The sequence below is a fragment of the Microtus oregoni genome, unplaced genomic scaffold (genome assembly GCF_018167655.1).
Source record: "Microtus oregoni isolate MIOR12 unplaced genomic scaffold, Mior012 000016F_ref0000370, whole genome shotgun sequence".
In the NCBI taxonomy this organism is placed as follows: domain Eukaryota; kingdom Metazoa; phylum Chordata; class Mammalia; order Rodentia; family Cricetidae; genus Microtus; species Microtus oregoni.
Window position 1 is genome coordinate 4,251,470 of NW_024543075.1, and position 19,384 is coordinate 4,270,853.

The following is a 19,384-nucleotide window of genomic DNA, read 5'->3' on the forward strand; positions in this document are numbered from 1 at the left end:
CCGTGTATGTGTGGGCACCCACTCTGTGGGTCGCTGTGCATATACAGAGGCAGGGAGATGACTTTGGACCCCTTTCAACTGGAGTTACAGGCAATCGCGGGATGCGATCTGAACCCCACTGCTTGTGATTGCGCAGCAAGTGTTTCTAACCACTGAGCCATCTCTCCAGCCCAAATCATCCCATTTTCTTTCTGTGACATGAAAATGGCGATGTGAAATGTGCAACAAACCTCCAGACCTGCTCTAAATGCCTCCAGCCTGCTCTGTCCAAAGCTGGTGTGTCCCAGAGTACGAGAATCCCCTCGAGCTGGTTTCCAGGTGCTGCTGGCTCAGAAACCACACCCTGGGAACCTGTTTAATGAGCTATAAATAGAAGCCCAATGTAAAGCACACGGGAAGGGTCCTATCAACGGCCTCTGGTCGATAAAGCATCCCTTTGACAGCTCAGGGAACACCACTGCTCATTCTCTGCTAAGTTCCCCAGCAGCTCCTGCACTTCTAAGTCTGGACACAGGGTGGTGCCCTGTGTCCACCCTTATCCACTCAGATCTCCAGCGGTCCTGCAGGCAGAGGTGACCTTCAGTTTCACCGGGAGTTCAGGCTGTAGGTCTTCTCACACTTCTGAACGCAAGGACAGGACCAGGGCGGTGTCACATGCGTAGGTTGTGTGTTTGAACACTGACTAAAGACTTGAGTAGAAGGGCTGCTTGTCCACCAGACATCCGGAGAGACACTCATGTTCAGGCCAAGCCAGGTTAGGCTGGCCTGTACTGAGACTTCTCAACGCCTGTTTTCTTGGCAGCTCTACCGAGCCTTCATCTCTATCCTATACTGCACTCGGCTGTCTTCCCCTTCTCCTGGTAACACTGTTAAGTAAAAGGTAGACCAGGAAGGAGGGATAAGCACTTCCCTATGGGAGTAGCAGGATAGAGACTACTTCAGTGGAGGAATAAAGAGGGTTGGATTGTGCCTGGAAAGTTCTGGAAGGTCACAAAGACTAGGGAAGTGTGGGAAGGGAGTGGAGGGCTATAGCTGGTGTGGCCCCTGGGTTCTAGGAGGGGGGGCGGACTCTCTTGATTGTAACTCCTTGCATTGCCCACCTCCTCCAACCCTGCCCTCCCTGAGGCGTCAGTGAGGCTAAGAGATTCTGGGAAGCCTGAAGCTGTGGTGGGTGGTAGGCCTCTCTACCTCATGTCCTGTTTGAGGTGCTTTTATAGTATTGGGCATCAAGGCCTGGACCATACACCTACTGCTGTGTTAGTAAATAGGGAAGAGGTGGGTCACATGGAAACACTCTGCCCTAGCGTCACAACTTCTCTGTAAAAAATAAAATATCAGACAGATCTAAACCAGGAGAGATTCAGTTGTCTCGACTTTGCTAACAGAACTTGGAGTCACTCTGAGAAGGGTGGTATGAGGCAGGTCTAATGCAGTCTTGAGAGCTGAGGACGGTCCTGCCAAAGGCCAGCCAGAAAATGGTCCAGGCGCCAGTAGCAGAGATGGGGACCTCTGCCAGAAGCTGGCCCATGACAGGTTAGGGACAGGTCTTATTTGTAAAAGAAGAAGAAATATCACCGAGAGAGTGAGCCTCAGAATAAAGTGCCCAGGTTCACTACCTTATCCAAGACTGGACCCCAAGGCTATAATTAAAGGTTTAGGCGGAAGGGATTACTCCAGAGGAGGGGAGAAACCCCCCACTCCCCACCCCCAGCCTGAGGCTGGAATCTGGAGCCCAGTGCCGGTGAGAGTAATATTCAGAACACCTCCCCACCTAAGCCCTCCCTCTGACCTCCTAGGACTTGGCTCCTTGCTGAGGACTAGACTGGGCCTACAGGTGGAGATTATGGAGGAGTCCCAAGTACACAGCAAATGTGGTTTCCAGGAAAAGAATAAAAAGTAAGTTCCTGGTGCAGCAGAGTCACTGAATACTCAGTGACCATGTGTCCCATCTCGGGCTTGGGCTCACACCAATATTGTCTGAAAGCAACCAAGGAACAAACACTGAGCTGTGGCCTTGCTCAGCTGTGACAATATCCTGTACCTTCTGATAATGGGACATTTTCCCTGAAGATGACTCAGCTTTGCATCCCCAATCTAGCTTGTGCCTGGCACGTCACAGACACATCTTCCATCCTTACATCTCCTTGCCCAGCTGACTACCCATCACTCACCCATCCATCCCCGTTGCCTGACACTGGCTGAACAAATCTGCCAAGCCGGAAACTGCTCTAGGCTCTGAGTCCTTATCCTCAGGATACTTCTACTTCAGTCAGAGGAACACACAGTGGAGCAAGATACACCTAGGATGCCATGTGAACGACCTTGTGACCTGAACAGATATGTGAGAGCAGGAGGGAAAGAGGATCCCGTGAAAGACGCTGGTGTGTGTTGGCGGTGTTGTGTACATCACTCGGGCCTGGGGGGGCTGTGGAGGAGGGAGTGCATTGAGCCCGGAGCAGAATGTAGCGCACAGGCAGTAATGACGACCGCTTTACAAGAATTGTCTGAGATAATGTACAGAGGTCAAAGTAGAGATGGTTGAAGGTAGACTGTGGGAAGATGGGGAGCTGATCTCTTGGGGATGTGGTGCTACACGGGGAGGGGAGGCTGGAAGCGGAGTGTGAACTCCAGACGAAAGAGGCTGCTGTTGGGGAAAAACATTTGAGGGCCACGGAACTTGGCCCTGAGGTGGGGAGAGCCATTCCAGATCATGACTGAGAAGCTGGCAGTGCTGCGGCAGACTGGTCCAGGGCTAGAGGTCTGAACAGATCAGATGGAGACTGAAGAGCTTGGGGTTAGCCGGAGGTCAGGAAGAGACTAAATGAGATGGGAGGGAAGCCAGCAACCAAGCCCAGCAAGGCTGAGACAATGCTGGAAAAGGGCCATTTGCATTTGGCAGAAGTCAAGTGGGGTAAGAGGAGGGACTTGCCCTTCCTCCGCCTGGAGACAGTCGAGGCTCCTGCCCACAGTTGGCACGCAGCAGGTGCCTGCTCTTTGTTCCACTTTTGCTCCTTTGCAGCATGACTGTGAGGCCATTTACCATGTGGAGGTATATGGCTCCCTGAAGAAACTCCCCCGCGGTGCCTCAACCTCCAGTGAATAGACTCAGGACAATAGGGCCGCTGGTTCAGTGTACCACGTGAGAATAGCAAGGCCAGTGGCTCACCCAGGAACATGTCACAGAACTTCAACACAGGTTCTGTATGTTACTGTTCGGCTGATACCCCAAAATCTTTTGTTGCTGCCTTGTTTTTTTTTTTTTTTTTTTTTTTTGGTTTTTCGAGACAGGGTTTCTCTGTGGTTTTGGAGCCTGTCCTGGAACTAGCTCTTGTAGACCAGGCTGGTCTCGAACTCACAGAGATCCGCCTACCTCTGCCTCCCAAGTGCTGGGATTAAAGGCATGCGCCACCACTGCCCGGCTTGCTGCCTTGTTTTGAGACAGGATTTCTCTGTGTAGCACTGGGTGTCCTGCTCTGTGGACCAGGCTGACCTCGAACTTGGAGATCCACCTGCCTCTGCCTCCCAAGTTCTGGGATTAAAGGCGTGCACTACCATGCCTGGCTGATACCCCGAGATTTAAGGTTTATTTTAAAGTATGCCACACCTCTTGCATTTTAATTCCTGGGCCTATCCCATTAAGGTCTTTTTCTGCAAAGAAGTTAGTCTTGTTCACAAGGGCCCATGCCATATCCCTACATTTTGAGGGGCTCCTAGCAGGTTCACAGAGCAGGATGGTTCTCGCCCAGCTACTGACAGGCATCCTCTCTGCCAAGTCTTGTGACAAGAGACAGCTGCAGTTGCCCAGCCCAGCTATAAAAAGCCCTAACGGTCAAAGTGAGCAGAGGACGTGCAGCGGACACCCAGGGTACCTCTTTGGGGCCAAGGAAGGAGCGCAACCTGAGAATCATGCCAAGGCTCCCCTCTGTCCTGAAGCTGCTCCAAGCTTCTGTGAAGTCTACAGTGGTTCCCAAAGCCCATATCTCTGCCAAAGTAGCCAAAGCCCCCACTTCTGCTATGGTGAGTAACTTCTAAGGTAGCATTTCCCGGGTTTCGGGGCGACAGGGAAGATTGAGGTGATAATGGAGGGGTGGCTGTGGCACTAGATATCAGGGTCTGAATGCCAGGAGGGGTTCTGGCACCACTGCTTGTGGCCAGGCTCTCAAAGGGCTACAAATTGGCGGGGTGGGGACTTTCCTCAGGCCTCACATACCTTTGGCCAAGGTCAACAGTGACAGAACTAGGGGGCACAGAATTGAAGTGGGTGCAGGGCTTGGATCGGGGTGTGTACTCCACTGTTACAGGAAAAGGTGGGGTGTTCTGAGGGTGAAACTAGTCGGCAGCATGCCCAATGGAGTCCCACATATGAAGTGTGTCGGTCTGAGTATGAATTAATCCAAGAACCAGGCCATGTGGTTACAAGCATACAGCTATGACATGGTCCAAACTAAGATTCCTATTCTATGCCAGATTTGCTTAAATTCAGAGCCCCAGCCTTGTTTGGCAGGGAAACTCAGTGCCATGCCGTTCATGCCTGAGTTGCGAAGTAAAGCTACTGAGAACACAGGGCTCCCTAATGGGGTCACTGCTGCACACATTGGACACCCATGTGGGGCAGGTATCTGACATCACCCAGTTTGCTTCTGAATGGAACTGCTTTCAGGAAAAGCCCTGTGCTTGTTTATAACAACGGGAACCTTAATTGTTCTACTATTCTGCACAGCACCCTGGAACATTCGGCTGTGATCAGGGGGCCGAGCGAACCTTTGCCTTGCTGGCAGCTGCTGTAGCTGTGCAGTACCTTGGGCTTTTGGGCCCAAGGCTGTTTCTCCCCGTGTCTGAGGTCATTCTCCCCTGCAAGGACTCAAGGCTGCCAAACTCACTGACGCAGCAGAGCCTGCTCGCTCACAGCACTGCTGAGAGACGCAGAAGGCAAATGGGGACTATGGCTGGCCAACTGAGAGAGAGGGAAAGCAATGGCAGTGATCTCTAGCCATGGGGAGGCTTCTAGCTGAGGCAGAAGGCCCACACTGCAGGGCTCCAAGGACAGGGAAGTTTCCCTGCCCAGTGGCCAGGCATGGTCTATGGATTCATGTTTATCTTTCCACAGGAGCAGGCTGTGGGGATCACGGTCATATTCGTCGGCCTCTTGGTTCCTGCAGGATGGGTCTTATCTCACTTGGAGAGCTATAAGAAAAGCTCCACAGCATGAAGCGGCAGAGCCCTGAAAGATTAAACTCTTCTATCTACCTACTGCTTGATTGTGCTTGCTACTTAGACTGTCCAGTGTCCCGGTGATGCCAGGTGGTGAGTGTGGAAGCCTGTGTCTGAGAAAGCCCTAAAGAGGGCTGCGAAACGGATCGAATGCCTCCCCTGTTTGACAACACACGCACGCACGCACACACACACACACACACACACACACACACACACACACTTCCTTGATGACAACCTCCTTGTGCATTGCAGGGGAGGAGTGAGGCTAATCCTTATCAACCCGCTGGCTTCTTCAGGCACAGGACTGCCCAAGAAGCGAAGTCCAAAACCAGAAGCATCAGCAGAACAAAGCAAAGGCATTTATTATAGGAGCATTCTCAGACCACGCTGGAAAAGGACCACTCAAGTGGATTTGGGTGGAGACTACTCTGTCCCCATTCCCATTCCTTCCCTTCCTCATCATCTAGGCCTGGGGTCCCCCTCCCACCCCTTGCAGGTTACAAAACACCCCACACAGGAGCCTTCTCCAAGTAAACAAACCCCATCAATGAAAGATATCTGTTTTAATAGCAAGAACAGTTCCGACTCCTAGCAGGATCCCAAACTCCATGCCAATCCAATACAGATCTCTGCTGATGGTTTCAGGGGCCACAGAAATGCCTTGCAAGGTGAGGCAGGGTCTGTGGGACACTGGGTCACTACGTGAGGATGTCTTGAGCCTGGTGTTCCACCAGCATCTCCATGCTCTTCACGTCAGTGCACCACAGCTCCAGGCGGTCCTTCATCCCCTTGATCTAAAGACAAACCAGATCACATGGGTGTCAGGCTAGAAGGGAGCACAGGCCCTATGTGGTAGTGCTAAATCCCTAGTTCTTTCTCAGGGTAACACTAAGGACAATAGAGCTGAAGGGGGAGGTGTGTGATAGGTCACTGTGCCAATTCTTATCACAAGGACGCTCTAAAAACTCACATGAAAGGAAAGGAATGGAGGAAATCACAGGATCAAATATCCAGAAAATATGAGTAAGGATATGGGATTAACTCACAAACCAGGAACACGTCTGATCAGAGTACCAATTTTGGGATTAGAAGGCCTCACGGGCACAGTTAGCACTGTTGTCAGAGTAAGCCTCTAAATGCTGGGTTCAGACCCCGGGTGTGCATGACCTGGGTCTCTGCAGCAGTAATCCCATCTGCACTACCTTGTGTCTTCTTCCTAAATGGCTTCTGTTCACATAAAACTAAGACAGCACTGGATAACCCAAGTCCATAAAGGTGAGCAGGAGCTCAGTCCCTTACCTGCTGCAAGTCCAGCACGCGGGGCTGCACCCAGGTCATATGAACCCGCTTGTCCACCTCGTCTATGCTGCCTCTCACCAGCCCCACTGAGAGCGCCTTCATCACCAGCAACTCCACCTGAGCAAAGGGGCTTACATGAGACACGCTGGGAGCACAGTCCTCGCCAAGGTCAGACTTCTGTCTTGGGCAGCTCTGCTGCTGATACCCCAAGTCCAAGAACTATACCTTGTTCACAGTGATTTTGGCACTTTTGGCAATTTCTTCAAAAGTGAGTTGTCTGTGGTTGGCAGGTCGTGTGAAAGTCATCTGAAAAACAGAACCATTCTTCTAAGCAAAAGTGGTCAGAGATTGTTTTTAAAGATTTTTTTGGTCAAAAGTTGAAAGTTGTTCTGTGGGCATGGTTGTATATGCCTTTAATCACAGCACTCAGAAGGCAGAGATATGTAGATCTCTGTTAAGCTGAGATCAGTCTGGTCTACATAGCAAATTCCAGGTGGGGTCAGGGTAACATAGTGAGAGCCTGGACTTAAGGAAAAAAAAGATCTGAAAATACAGATCGTCTTATTAGCCTCATACGCAAGTACTCAAGTTTCCTAACCTAGCGTCTACTACAAACAAGTTGTAAATGCTCAGAGACAGTTAAAGGAAAAAGCAAACTGTAAAGGAATGTTTGACAAGAACAAATGTGCATTCCTTGACCAGGTAGTCGAGGCCACCAAGTCCCTTGTACAGGGACCACTTCAGGAAACTGGAAATGCACACTGCAATCCTTCCAGAAGCTCACATTCTAACAGAGAAAACAGAAAAGTACATGGATAGAAAGGGTGTGTCACAGAGACAGTTCAGGTTCAATGGGCAGGGATAACTTATGAAGTGCTGTCTAATGGAGCCTGTCTAAGACAAACTCACAGGCCAAGGAGATGATCCAGGGGGTAAAGGCGCTTGCTGTCAAGCCTGAAAACCCACAGTTTGACACTCAGGAGAGAAGTGAATGAGTAGTGGCAAGAAGGAGGACACAAGTTAAGAGCGAAGCCACGAGAAGAAAACTACTTAGGAGAGGCAGGCCAGCTCACAGGCCTAGCGAGCTCCTGAGCCCTGTCAAGTACTACGGACAGGGATCCCTGGGTGCTTCTTACCTCCATAAGGCACAACAACTGGATCTTCCTCAGAAGCTGGGCCTCGTTGGCTGCTAAGTCAGGCTGGGAAATACAGAAAGAGAGAAACATGGGTTCTGAAACTCTACTATGGGTCAAACAAAAGAAAATATTTTACACTGTGGGTAGTTGAGGCTCACTAGTGATACTAAATCCCTTTGTCTCAGAGAATCTGAAGAAGAAACTGACTCACGGGCATGTACTCAGAAATGTACGAAACAGGATTTACACTGATGTTACAAACACCATGAACAGGAACCTCAAGACTCTTGGTGGAGGCACCTCCAGCAAACAACAGGTCTTGTGTCTTGAAAGGTTCTGGGTGGTACTGCATGTTGGTCAGCAAACACGGTCTGCTGAAAGTACTTAAGAACTAGTGGCCTGTGCTGAGTCAAAAGAGCCAGTGGTTAATTCACAATAGAAAATCTTACTAGTGAGAACTAGAACACATTCTTTAGCAAGGCTGCAGCTGGCATACCTGTGGTTCCAGCACTTTAGAGCTGAGGCAGGAGGATTACTTGATCCTAGGAGTTTAAGACAAACCAGAACAATATGGAGAGACAGTGTCTCAGAATAAAAAACAAAAACAGGTCATACTCTGCCAAGGAAAGTCCCAGCAGGGATATTTATGTAGACATCCCCCTGAATCTTTTTTCTTCTTGTACATTGCCACAGCAAGCCAGTCTGTCTGTCTTGGCTGGTCTCTGACTCCTAGTCTCAAGTGACCCTCTGACCTCAGCGGACTCTAGGCATGAACCACAGTAGCTGGCTCCACCTTCCTTTGTAGGTGGCTCATTTTGCTGACATGTGAACCCACTGCAGCCAAGTCTCGCTGGACCCAGTGCTTTCTGTCTTCTCAGTCCCTTCACTCCTACCCACCCTCCTCTAGTACACATACATTTTACAAGTTTTTTACTGAATTATTAAGAAAGCCCAAAGTTTCAGGAAAGTACAAGAACAACATAACTAGTTCCTACCACACTTGATATTTTAGAAATATTTACTTTTAGTAATTTCATTTTAAAAGAGAGACGTGGCCAGGCTGAGAGAGAAGGCTCAGAGAATAGAGTGTCTGCCATGTGAACAAGAGGATTGGACTTTAGATATTCAGAACTCAAGTAATGCCAGGTGGGCCACCAGGTGGCATGGCTGCTCACCTGGAACTCTAACCTGAATAGGCAGAGACAGGGGATCTTCAGAAGAAACTGGTTAGCAAGACTAGCCATATAGGCAAGTTCTGGCTCAAGTGGTAGACTCAAGTGTGGACTATTTGTCTAACTATGTAAAGATGTGATGTATTTGTCTAACTATGGAAAGATGTGTTGTATTTGTCTAACTATGGAAAGATGTGATGTATTTGTCTAACTATGGAAAGATGTGATGTATTTGTCTAACTATGGAAAGATGTGATGTATTTGTCTAACTATGGAAAGATGTGTTGTATTTGTCTAACTATGGAAAGATGTGATGTATTTGTCTAACTATGGAAAGATGTGATGTATTTGTCTAACTATGGAAAGATGTGATGTATTTGTCTAACTATGGAAAGATGTGATGTATTTGTCTAACTATGGAAAGATGTGATGTATTTGTCTAACTATGGAAAGATATGTTGCTGTTTCACCTTGCCTGCCTACGGCACCTGATTGGTTTAATAAAAAGCTGAATGGCCAATAGTGAGGGATGAAATATAGGTGGGACTTCCTGGCAGGGAGAATCAACAGGAAGAGAAATTTAGGCTCAGAAGAAGAAGAAAAAAAGACAGACAGACAGACCAGGGACCAGCTAGCCAGACAAAGAAGAAGAAGGAAAAGTAGGACACATGGAATGAAAGAAAGGTAAAAAGCCTTGAGGCAAAGTGTAGATGAATAGAAACAGGTTAAATTATTTTAAAAGAGATAGTGGGACAAGCTTAAGCTAAGGTCAAGCATTCATAATTAATAATATGTTTCCATGTCTTTACTTGGCAGCCCAAAGAAAATTCTAGCCACACCTCATCTTAAGTGAATAAGGTGGAACATGGCTGAGAAAGACTCCTGATATCAACTTTGTGTCCCACATGCATTTACACAAATATGTGAACATATATGAACACATATGAATGCACACAATCACACATACATGATTAAGAACGCCTTTAATCCCAACACTCAGGAGGCAGAGGCAGGCGGATCTCTTAGTTCAAGGCCAGCCTGGTCTACAAGAGCTAGTTCCAGGACAGCCAGGGCTACAGAGAAACTCTGTCTCAAAAAAACAAAAACAAAATCAAAATAAACAAAATAAAACAAGTTTGACTTACTGTTAAGCACCTTTGGCTAATTACTACTGATCTTGGCTTTTTTATTCAGTGTCTGTTCCTGCTCTGTTCTCCTTGCTACACTGTGTCCCTGGGGACTGCCTGCTCATGCTGGCCACACACACTTTTCACTTCAACAACTGCTGAGTTGTCTTTCCCTCTGTTCCCCTGAATCTCTTCACTCATTCAAGATCACACAGACACCATTTCCCTTAGGAGGCCTATAATGCACCTTACCCAGCACAGACAGAGGAGCACATTGTGCCTCTCATGGGTGACCCAGACCTCTTAATGCCTTGTTTCTGGAAGATTAAGCCTGGCCTGCCCATGTCCTGTCTATGCCTAGATCCTCCCGGGTATCTGGTGAGTGTAGAGTAGAGGCTTACGGAATCCTTGTTGGAAGGAAACACAGGGGCATATGAAACCTACCTGCTGGCCCCAGGCAGACTTCAGGGTCTGGAACCTATCTACATCACCACTGTTGAAAGCATACAGAGTGTCAATTAGCCACTGCCGGTCAGTGTTCCTCAGTGACTCCAGCACAGGGTGCATGAGCTGTGGGGACAGAGACAGTAAGCTGGCACAAAGTCAGACTTTCTTTTCCCCACACTGTTAAGGAATCTGTGCTAGGCCAACTTACAAGCTCTCCGAAGTTAAAAACTCCCTCTCCAAGAAGTCCAGCAAGCCCCAACGTGAAGGCTCTCTCCTGTTGTTCTGACACTACAAAATGACACAGTCAGTCACATCCCAGTCCTGTTTGGCCTTATAAAACTCATGTAACAAAGTACAGAAACCATTATCAGAATGGGTCTAGTACCACACCTCAGTATAAGCTACCTCTTCAAAAGTGCTAGAATTCAGGTTATACTAGAACCATGGAGACATGAACTTTGTGGAAATACCACTTATTTAAAATTTATTCCATAGAGATATGCGATCTATCTACCGTACCGTTCAGTTTGTAGTACTTACTGGGTTAGTAAGAGTCTTTACCCTTACAGCTGGCTCATGTTATAACAGTCTGAAGCTCTTTAGATGGAATAATAGACTGCTTTCTTGTCTCTTGGCTAAAGTAGTTGCTTTTCTAATATATTTCTGCTTAGAGATAGCAATCAAAGCTTTATCAGCATTTTCAGGAGTGGCCAGTCTCCTTACCACCAACAGCACATTCAAGAAAATGTTGAGCCTGGTCTACAAGAGCTAGTTCCAGGACAGGAACCAAAAAACCAAAAAACTACAGAGAAACCCTGTCTCGAAAATCCAAAAAAAAAAAAAAAAGAAAGAAAAAAATGTTGAAAATTTCTTCCAAACTTACTCTCCTTTTATTTTCACCAAAATTCTCTGGTTACTTTTCCTTCCATTTTCAGATTCCCAAAAGACTCTGTAATTTATTTCCACAGTATGAAATACTCCTTTTAGAGCAAAGGTCTCAGCTGTAGGGATATGGAATCATATTTCTCAGCTGCTGGTGGTTTGCAGCAACCCCACTCCCACCTCTGCTTCTCTTAATTGCCTGTTGCTGTCTTTGCTGCTTGTCTACTGTGTCCTTCACATTTTCTTGCTCGTTACCTCATAGGATGTGGAGTTACACAGCCTATAAATGTCTTCTGCCAGTCTACAGCTTGCCTTTGTATTTTATTCTATATTTTGGATGAACCCAAGTTTTCATTTTTATAGTCAGTCTAACTAACTGTAGAGGGTTGGAGAGGCACACCACTACAATACCTATAGGATCTGACTCAGCTTCTAAGACGGACCTACAGAAGAGTGAAGAGACTGAGAAAGATGGGCTTGCATGGATTTGAATCAACACCAGAGAACATAAGATGTAAAACTGAGAATGTACACAAAGCTTTCCGCTTTAAAAGTGATGTGCCCCTGACAGAGCTAAGCCCTCTTCAGCACCTCACAGCTGCTATGCTCAGCCATGGATCTCTGAGTGCTGAGAAGTGTGAGGGCCCAGTGTACCTGGCAGATCCTTGATGTCGACACAGCCCAGAAACCGTAGAGCATCTTTATAGTAGGACGCATGGTTTCCGATTGTTTGATAGTATTTACTGGAGAGGTCATAGAAACGACTGTGAACTGATGTCACCCCAGGGAGATTGTTGAGCATCTCTTCAACATCTTCAATGGTTTCCTACACACAAGAAGTAAAATCGCCTTTCAGCTTAAAAGATCTTTAAAGTGACACAAAGACTGATAACATTAGTTAGACTGACTACAAAAATGAAAACTTGGGTTCATCCAAAACATAGAATAAAATACAAAGGCAAGCTATAGACTGGCAGAAGACATTTATAGGCTGTGTAACTCCACATCCTATGAGGTAACGAGCAAGAAAATGTGAAGGACGCAGTAGACAAGCAGCAAAGACAGCAACAGGCAATTAAGAGAAGCAGAGGTGGGAGTGGGGTTGCTGCAAACCACCAGCAGCTGAGAAATGCAAAATTAAACCACCTGACTTCCACTGGGTCATGAAGAAGTAAATAGCGTGAAAATATCAAAAGCCGGAAACAGGGAGCTTCAGAGGGGCCTGCAAGGTTTAGTAAAACACCTCACACTACCACCTTCAGACACACACCCAGGGGACTGGCCAAGCACAGGGAGACCAAGTAAGAAATGCTAACATGAACAGCACTTGTAATGCAATAAACAGCTCAAGTTCCTTTACAGGAGAATAGCTACATAAGCTATAAAACACGTATACAATGGGATAGCACCCGGGGTAAAAATGAACGGCCTACACATACCAACTTACGAACCGGGCTAGGGAAGACCAAGATATTTATATGTATCTCCAGTTAATTTATCCACTTGAGAGGATCTAGAATCACCCAGAAGACAACCTCTAAGCATGTCTGTGAGGGACTTTCTAGATTGGGGTAAATGAGGCAGGAAGACCCACCCTAAATGTTGGCACCATTCCAAGAGCAGCAGTCTTGGACTAAAAAAAAAAAAAATGAAGAAATTGCTAAGCATCAGCTTTTCTCTGTTTCTTGACTGCAGACCAACATAACCAATCACTTCTTGGTCCTGCAGCCAAGTCTTCCCTGCATAAACTTCCATCCCATAAGTTTCTTCTTGTCAGTTATGTGGTCATAGCAACAAGAACAGTAACTGGTGCACACGGGTGAGATGGGCCTGCTGGGGGACTGGCTGACATCCCAGAACGCCCAGACAGCACTCCTCATTGTGTCATAGCTTTTGATGTGTCTTAAATTCCTCAAGCAAATGTAGTTAGGATGCATGTGATTGGGACGAGGAAGCAACAAGAGAGGACTTTTTAGGCCAATGAAAACAAACACTTTCAACCACTACTTCCACTATTTTTGTTAACATTATGGTTACCAAAATGAAGGCAAAACTTGTTTTTGCACTGGCGTCTGTGGATAAACACGCACAACCACCATGTTAGTTATGTTAGGCTCACTGCCACCTCTATTCATGCCTGTCTCACAAACTGGACAAAAACGAAAAACAGCACAAACGGGATCAAAGAGATGGTACAGCCATTAAGAGTACTTGCTGCTCTTGCAGTGGACCCAGCTTCAGTTCCTGGTACCCACATGGCAGCTATAATTCCAGTTCTAGAGGATGCAATGCCCTCCTTCAGGCCTCCACTGGCACTGCATGCACGTGATGCACAGACACACATAAGATAAAAACAAATCTCTCTCTCTCTCTCTTTTTTCCTCCTGGCTTTTTTGAGACAGGGTTTCTCTGTAGCTTTGGAGCCTGTCCTGGAACTAGCTCTTGTAGACCAGGCTGGCCTTGAACTCAGAGATCCATCCGCCTCTGCCTCCTGAATGCTGGGATTAAAGGTGTGTGCCCCTACCACTACCATTTGGCTAAATCTCTCTTTTTTAAAGGCATAAATACAGACAGGAAACTTCAACAACACAAGAGGAAGAAAGAGAACAGGGAAACATATCGCCTGCCATGATGAGAGCCCACAGGCTTTACACAACTGAGACCACGAGGAGTCCTGACTAGATGGACAGCCACAGGGAGTAAACGTCTTCACAGCAACTTAACCTTAAATGGGAAAACAAAACAGAACAAAACAAAAGCAAAACCAAACAAACAAAACAATCAGGTGGCAAAGAGTAAACAACGGGGAAATCTAGGTCAGAACATGAGAAGGTACGAATTATTGTGCTCTCACCTTCGTAGCCTGGAGATCCCCGATGTTTAGTTTCAGAGCCCCGATAGCTGTTTTACACAAGATCACTGCTTCATCACTACTTTTAACCTGAAGAGATTTAAAAAAAAAGAAAGTAAAGAAAAAGGGAACATCAGAAACTGTAAAGCGAGTTGTTCCTTGGGCATTGACTTGAAACCAGGAATGTGACTTCTACATGAGTAGACATACATTACGAATCACATATACATCAGAAAATGCCTTTCAAACTTCATATTTACCTTCTCACGAGTCTTTTCCAGGAAAGTAAGAGCCACATTAGGATCTAGAATAGAAACATGAACAAAGTCAGACCTACCAACAGCAGCTTTTTACCACCTAAGACATCTTTAGGCAAGAAAACAGTGACATTTCTCTCTCAAGTGCACTGATGCTAGCCTGGGACTATGTGACTCAGGCTGTCATCACTGCTCGGTCAGTACTGGCACCTCAGTGGGCATCACTAACCCTGGCCAATTTGGTATTCTCTATTATGAAACAAACAGAGGCTTACCGGTCATCTGTCTAACCACATGAAGAATTATTTCTACCAGGGACAAAGGGTTTACCCTGAAATAAAAATCACCAGTTTTTGAGTGTTAAAACCACTAATGTATTTATTTTCAAAGTAGAAAACTAACAAAAGGGGATTACCTGTGTTCAAATTCACTGATGAAGTTTTCGTAAAGCTGCAAACCAAAGATGGAGAATTAGTACAGAGAAAGCTTCACTCTGTGAAACCAGACTCTGAAAACTACTCCTGGTCAGAGCTGCAGCACCGAGACTGTCAGGTGCAAGTGTGCAAACCACAATGCACGTCACATAGAAAGCACTGCCTAAGCCTCTGCTGAATGATAGGAGAACCAACCATCTCAGGGCTTATTTGAGTCGCATAAATGATCACCAATAGACTACTGAAGAAAACCAGAGCTCCTAGCTTTGAGACTCATGACACTGGTCTATAAGAGTCTCCTAAACAGCCAGGTAGGTGATGGTGGTGCAAGACATTAATCCTAGTACTTGGGAGGCAGAGGCAGGCGGATCTTTGTGATCCTGGTCTACAGAGCTAGTTCCAGGTCACCCAGAGCTACAAAGAGAGTTTGCTTTAAAAAAAAAAACAAACAATAAAATAAAATAAATCAGGGGTTGGAGAGATGGCTTAGCGGTTAAGAGCACTGGGGCTCATCCAGAGGTCCTAAGTTCAATTCCCAGCAATCACATGGTAGCTCACAACCACCTATAGTGGGATCTGATGCCTTTCTCTGGAAAGATAAAGCACTCATTTACATAAATAAATCTTTTAAAAAAAATCTCCTAAATATCAAATCCTAAATTGTTCTTCCAAGGTGCTCAGTACAATAGCTGCACCAGGGTGAAGCGTTCCTAATCAAACAGAATAGAGTTCCTTCAGATTTCAGAAGGTTCTAGGTCTTCGATAGGCCTGTGTTACCATTTCTTAGCCACTCAGCAGACACAAGCACCTCCTCAGACACTAAGCCAGTACTACAGACACACCATGAGAGGCAAATGCTGAGGTTCAGGATGGTCTTGAACTACTGGAGAAGACAGAACAAGCCAACGGTAACATTCTTAGTTTAAGAAACACAGAAAAGGATGGGAGAAGTGGCTTGGTGGTTAAGAGCACTTGCTGCTGTTGCAGAGAACCTGGGTTCAGGTCTCACCACCCACGTGATGGTTTATAACCATACCTAACACCTATTCCAGGGGATCGGACGTCCTCCTCTAACCTCTGAGAGCACCAACCATGCCCACAGTACTCATACACACAAAGGCGAAACATTCTTATACATAAAAACCTCCTCAAAAAAAAAAAAAAAACAAGGGGGAGGGGTATATCAGTTGAAGACTAGAAAAGGATAAATATGCACCACTATGATATAGAATATGCAACGTGTCTGATTTATCATTTTCCCACATGATCTGAGAGACAGAACACCCAGCAAAATCTTTAGGCTTACAAGTGACTGCAAATTCTTAAGGGTGATAAAATGTCAAACTGATAAATAAAAATCCCAAGAAGATCTTAAGCCCCAGGAGAAGAGGTAGTGAGCGGTAAGCTTCATTATGCACAATATAATGTATCCAGGAGTAAGAACTCAAGCTACGAGTCCAAGCTAACTTCCCCTTTCAAAATCAGACAACGGCAGGACAGAGTTGAGAAAAGAGGCTTCTGCTGAGGAAATCCAGGGGTATCTGACAGCGCATCTGTGAGGCATGGGAAAGAGTTGAGAAAAGAGGCTTCTGCTGAGGAAATCCAGGGGTATCTGACAGCACATCTGTGAGGCATGGGCAGAGTGTGCATTTCTATGTTTTCTGCGGATAAAACTCGAAAACTGCGCTATTACAGAGACAGCATATCATGCAGGCCCCCTCCAGCTCTCTCACCTTCAACTGCAGACATTCTCTTTTCTATACTACCCAGGACAGAAATCTCTGGGCAAGTGGAACCAGTGTGCATGGATGGGCTGGAAGAACTGGGAAGTGAGGGGAGCTCTTTAAATGGTCCCTCTCCTTACTAATCTTTCTGTGTAAGCCAGGCTAGTCTCGAACAACTGATCTTCCAGCCTCAAGTTTCAAAGTGTTGGGATTACAGGTATGCCACCGTGCAGGTTCATTTTGCTTGTTTGTTTGTTTGGTGGTGGTGTTATGTGAGGCTCAGAGAGCCTTGTTTGTTTGTTGGTAGTGTTCTGTAAGGTCAGAGGCCTTGTGGATATTATTAAACACATACTCCCATTGAGCCATGTTTCCAGCTCTAGTCAACATTTTTAGAAACCAGAAAGTCTGTTTCAATGCAGTGATTTATTAGCCATGACCTATGGTGATTCATCTATGTCTGCTATTACATTAAGAAGAGACAGTGATAAAATACTGTCCCAGTGTTGTCACAGAGGGCATAGTGCTTATAAGAGTCCGTGGCACAAAGTGATTGCTGAAAAGATGCAGCTTTCTGTGACCATCACAAAGGCCATCCTTTTTCTTTAAAAGTTCAGGAGTAGAGCCAGGCATGATAGCACATGCTTTTTAATGCCAGCACCTGGAAGGCCAAGGAGGTTGACTGTGAATTTGATTCCAGCCTGGTCTACACAGCAAGTTCCTGGTCGGTCAGAGCCTATCTCAAACAAACAAACAAACAAACAAACAAATAAACAGAAAGTAATGAACAGGCACTGGAGAGATAGCCCAGAGATAGTTAAGAGCATTTTCAGTTCTAGCCTCCTTGGGCATCTACACACATATTGCGCGCGCTCTCTCTCTTTCTTTCTCTCTCTCTGATACACACACAATAAATTTTTTTTTTAAAAAAGTCTTTGAGTATACCCAACATAATCTGACCTAGTATGGCAAGTCATTACCTTAATGAGACCATCTCCTTGGGCAAAGCACGGGTCCTGGACAAAATCAAGCACCTGAAGTGTGAGCTGATGCCACAACCTAAAAAACAAAAAGTGCTTCAGACACATATATAAACTAACAGGAAGTAACAGATACCTTCAGCTTTGAAGCATCAAGCACTACTGAGGGCCCACTGCCCAGTACAGTAGTTAAAGCATATGCCAATTAATTCAAGTACATTTCTTAACTCTGTTACCCTTGGTCACTTAGCCCAAGACTCGGTTTTCTTAGGTAACAATGGAGAACATCTTTTGAGACTGCGTCAGCACTCACTTTGAGTGTCAACTGAAAGAACTTTGCAATCCTACAGCTATATTTTGAACTCCGTGCTCTCTTATTTATTAGCTGAATATCTCATGAAGGAATAGAAAGCTGATCCTGAGTCTCCTCATCTAAGGATGAGATGAAGGATGAAATAAGCCAATATCAAAGTATGCCAATATCTACATCTTTAGGACACTGACGTAGCACATTTCACCCAATGGCTAAAGACTAATATTTAACAGTGCACATAAAGTGCTTTGAAACATACAACATGTTACCCACCAAACACCGAAAAATTTATCGTGAAAACATTAATAGTGGAAAACTGCTGAACAGCGTCAAAACACATGAGTGTCTGTGTGGAAAGGTTCTCCAGGAAAGCTGTTTCTTCATGGAACGCTCTAGATCAATGTCAGCAATTTGTAACTGTTCTGAAGTTCATCCTGTTTCTAATCAAACGCAAGCACTAAGATCTCTCCACTGGCAAAAGGCCAATGGGAAATATAACAAAAAAAAAACAAAACAAAACAGGGGCAGTGGAGGATGAATCAACGATTCTAGAATCAAGAAGAAATTACAAGCGGTAGACAATCATACCGCGGTTTAGTACAAATTACCAGGGCCCGTGTGTCAAACGGGGTGGCACCTTAGCCTCAAAACTATTTGCTTGTCTGAATTGAGAGCTAGCATTCACAGGCCAGCTCGAGCCCCTTTAGTTAAGACCATACAGAAGACAAAGCCTGTCACAGCCAGTACGTTTATGGAAAGCAGGGAGTCTAGATTCAAGAACCCTGGCAACAGATGTTTCTTTGGCTGTCGCCCCTTTCAGGCGCTCCCAGCCCCCTCTCCCTCCCGTCCACCCTCAGAGCTCACTTCTTCGTGTACAGCTCCTCCAACCGGTGCCAAATGGCGGCCTGGCCCGGCCCGGAGCTCTGGCTCTGCTGTAAGAAGGCCGGCACATCCTTCATGATTGCAGAGACCTGAGAACAGAAAACACCAAATAGTCTGAACCGGCAGGGATGGCGGACGGAAGTGCTCGCTCACTTCCGGCACCGCGCCGCGCGGGGCATGCCGGGAGCGTCCCAGTCCGGGCTGGTCGCGGTCGTCAAGGTAACCGCGTTCTCCGCATCGACCAAACTTCTCCCGCGTACTAGGCCCTCCCCTGGAGGCGTTAAAGAGTAGAGCTGCCTGGGGACAGCTGGTCACCGAGTGGTCACGTGGCCTCAAGCCTTCGGACGTGGGTCCCCTCAAACAGGGATGGAGTCTGGCGAGGACTAGGTGTGATGAAATTCCTGACCGCGGTCAGCGCTCAGAGAGCACTAGTTATCACCCTCCCGGTCAAGAAGGTCGAGCGCAGGGTTAACCGAGGAAGCCTCCGAGTTTGGCTTCCCAGAGTCCCATAGCACGGGAAGCTGCCCGCACCGGACCCTGTTACCGTGCCGGGAGCTGGGCTGGGCGCCGTGTGCGGCAGAGGCGGGGTGATGATGGTGCTGGGGGGGCGGGACTTGGCACGATGGGGCGGGGATAAGGGTGTCGGGCGGGGCTTAGCTAAGCACGTGG

The 19,384-nt window shown here is 46.6% G+C and overlaps 2 protein-coding genes across 2 annotated transcripts; one reads left to right on the forward strand and one right to left on the reverse strand.

The window, feature by feature from the left end:
- The first annotated feature begins 3,833 nt into the window (after nt 1–3,833).
- Nucleotides 3,834–5,250, forward strand: LOC121458083 (cytochrome c oxidase subunit 8B, mitochondrial-like). The gene is made up of 2 exons (XM_041667209.1): nt 3,834–4,017; nt 5,108–5,250. The coding sequence occupies exons 1-2, from the start codon at nt 3,907–3,909 to the stop codon at nt 5,207–5,209; spliced, it is 213 nt and encodes a 70-aa protein (XP_041523143.1). The 5' UTR covers nt 3,834–3,906; the 3' UTR covers nt 5,210–5,250.
- Nucleotides 5,251–5,758: 508 nt separating this feature from the next.
- Psmd13 (proteasome 26S subunit, non-ATPase 13) lies at nt 5,759–19,277 on the reverse strand. The gene is made up of 14 exons (XM_041667153.1): nt 19,260–19,277; nt 18,698–18,804; nt 17,521–17,599; nt 14,801–14,835; nt 14,661–14,716; nt 14,389–14,432; nt 14,132–14,218; nt 11,932–12,103; nt 10,604–10,683; nt 10,393–10,518; nt 7,650–7,712; nt 6,739–6,819; nt 6,514–6,630; nt 5,759–6,008 (listed from the first exon to the last, which is right to left on the reverse strand). Exons 2-14 carry the CDS (start codon nt 18,790–18,792, stop codon nt 5,913–5,915), a joined length of 1,131 nt encoding a protein of 376 aa, XP_041523087.1. The 5' UTR covers nt 18,793–18,804; nt 19,260–19,277; the 3' UTR covers nt 5,759–5,912.
- Nucleotides 19,278–19,384: the final 107 nt, after the last annotated feature.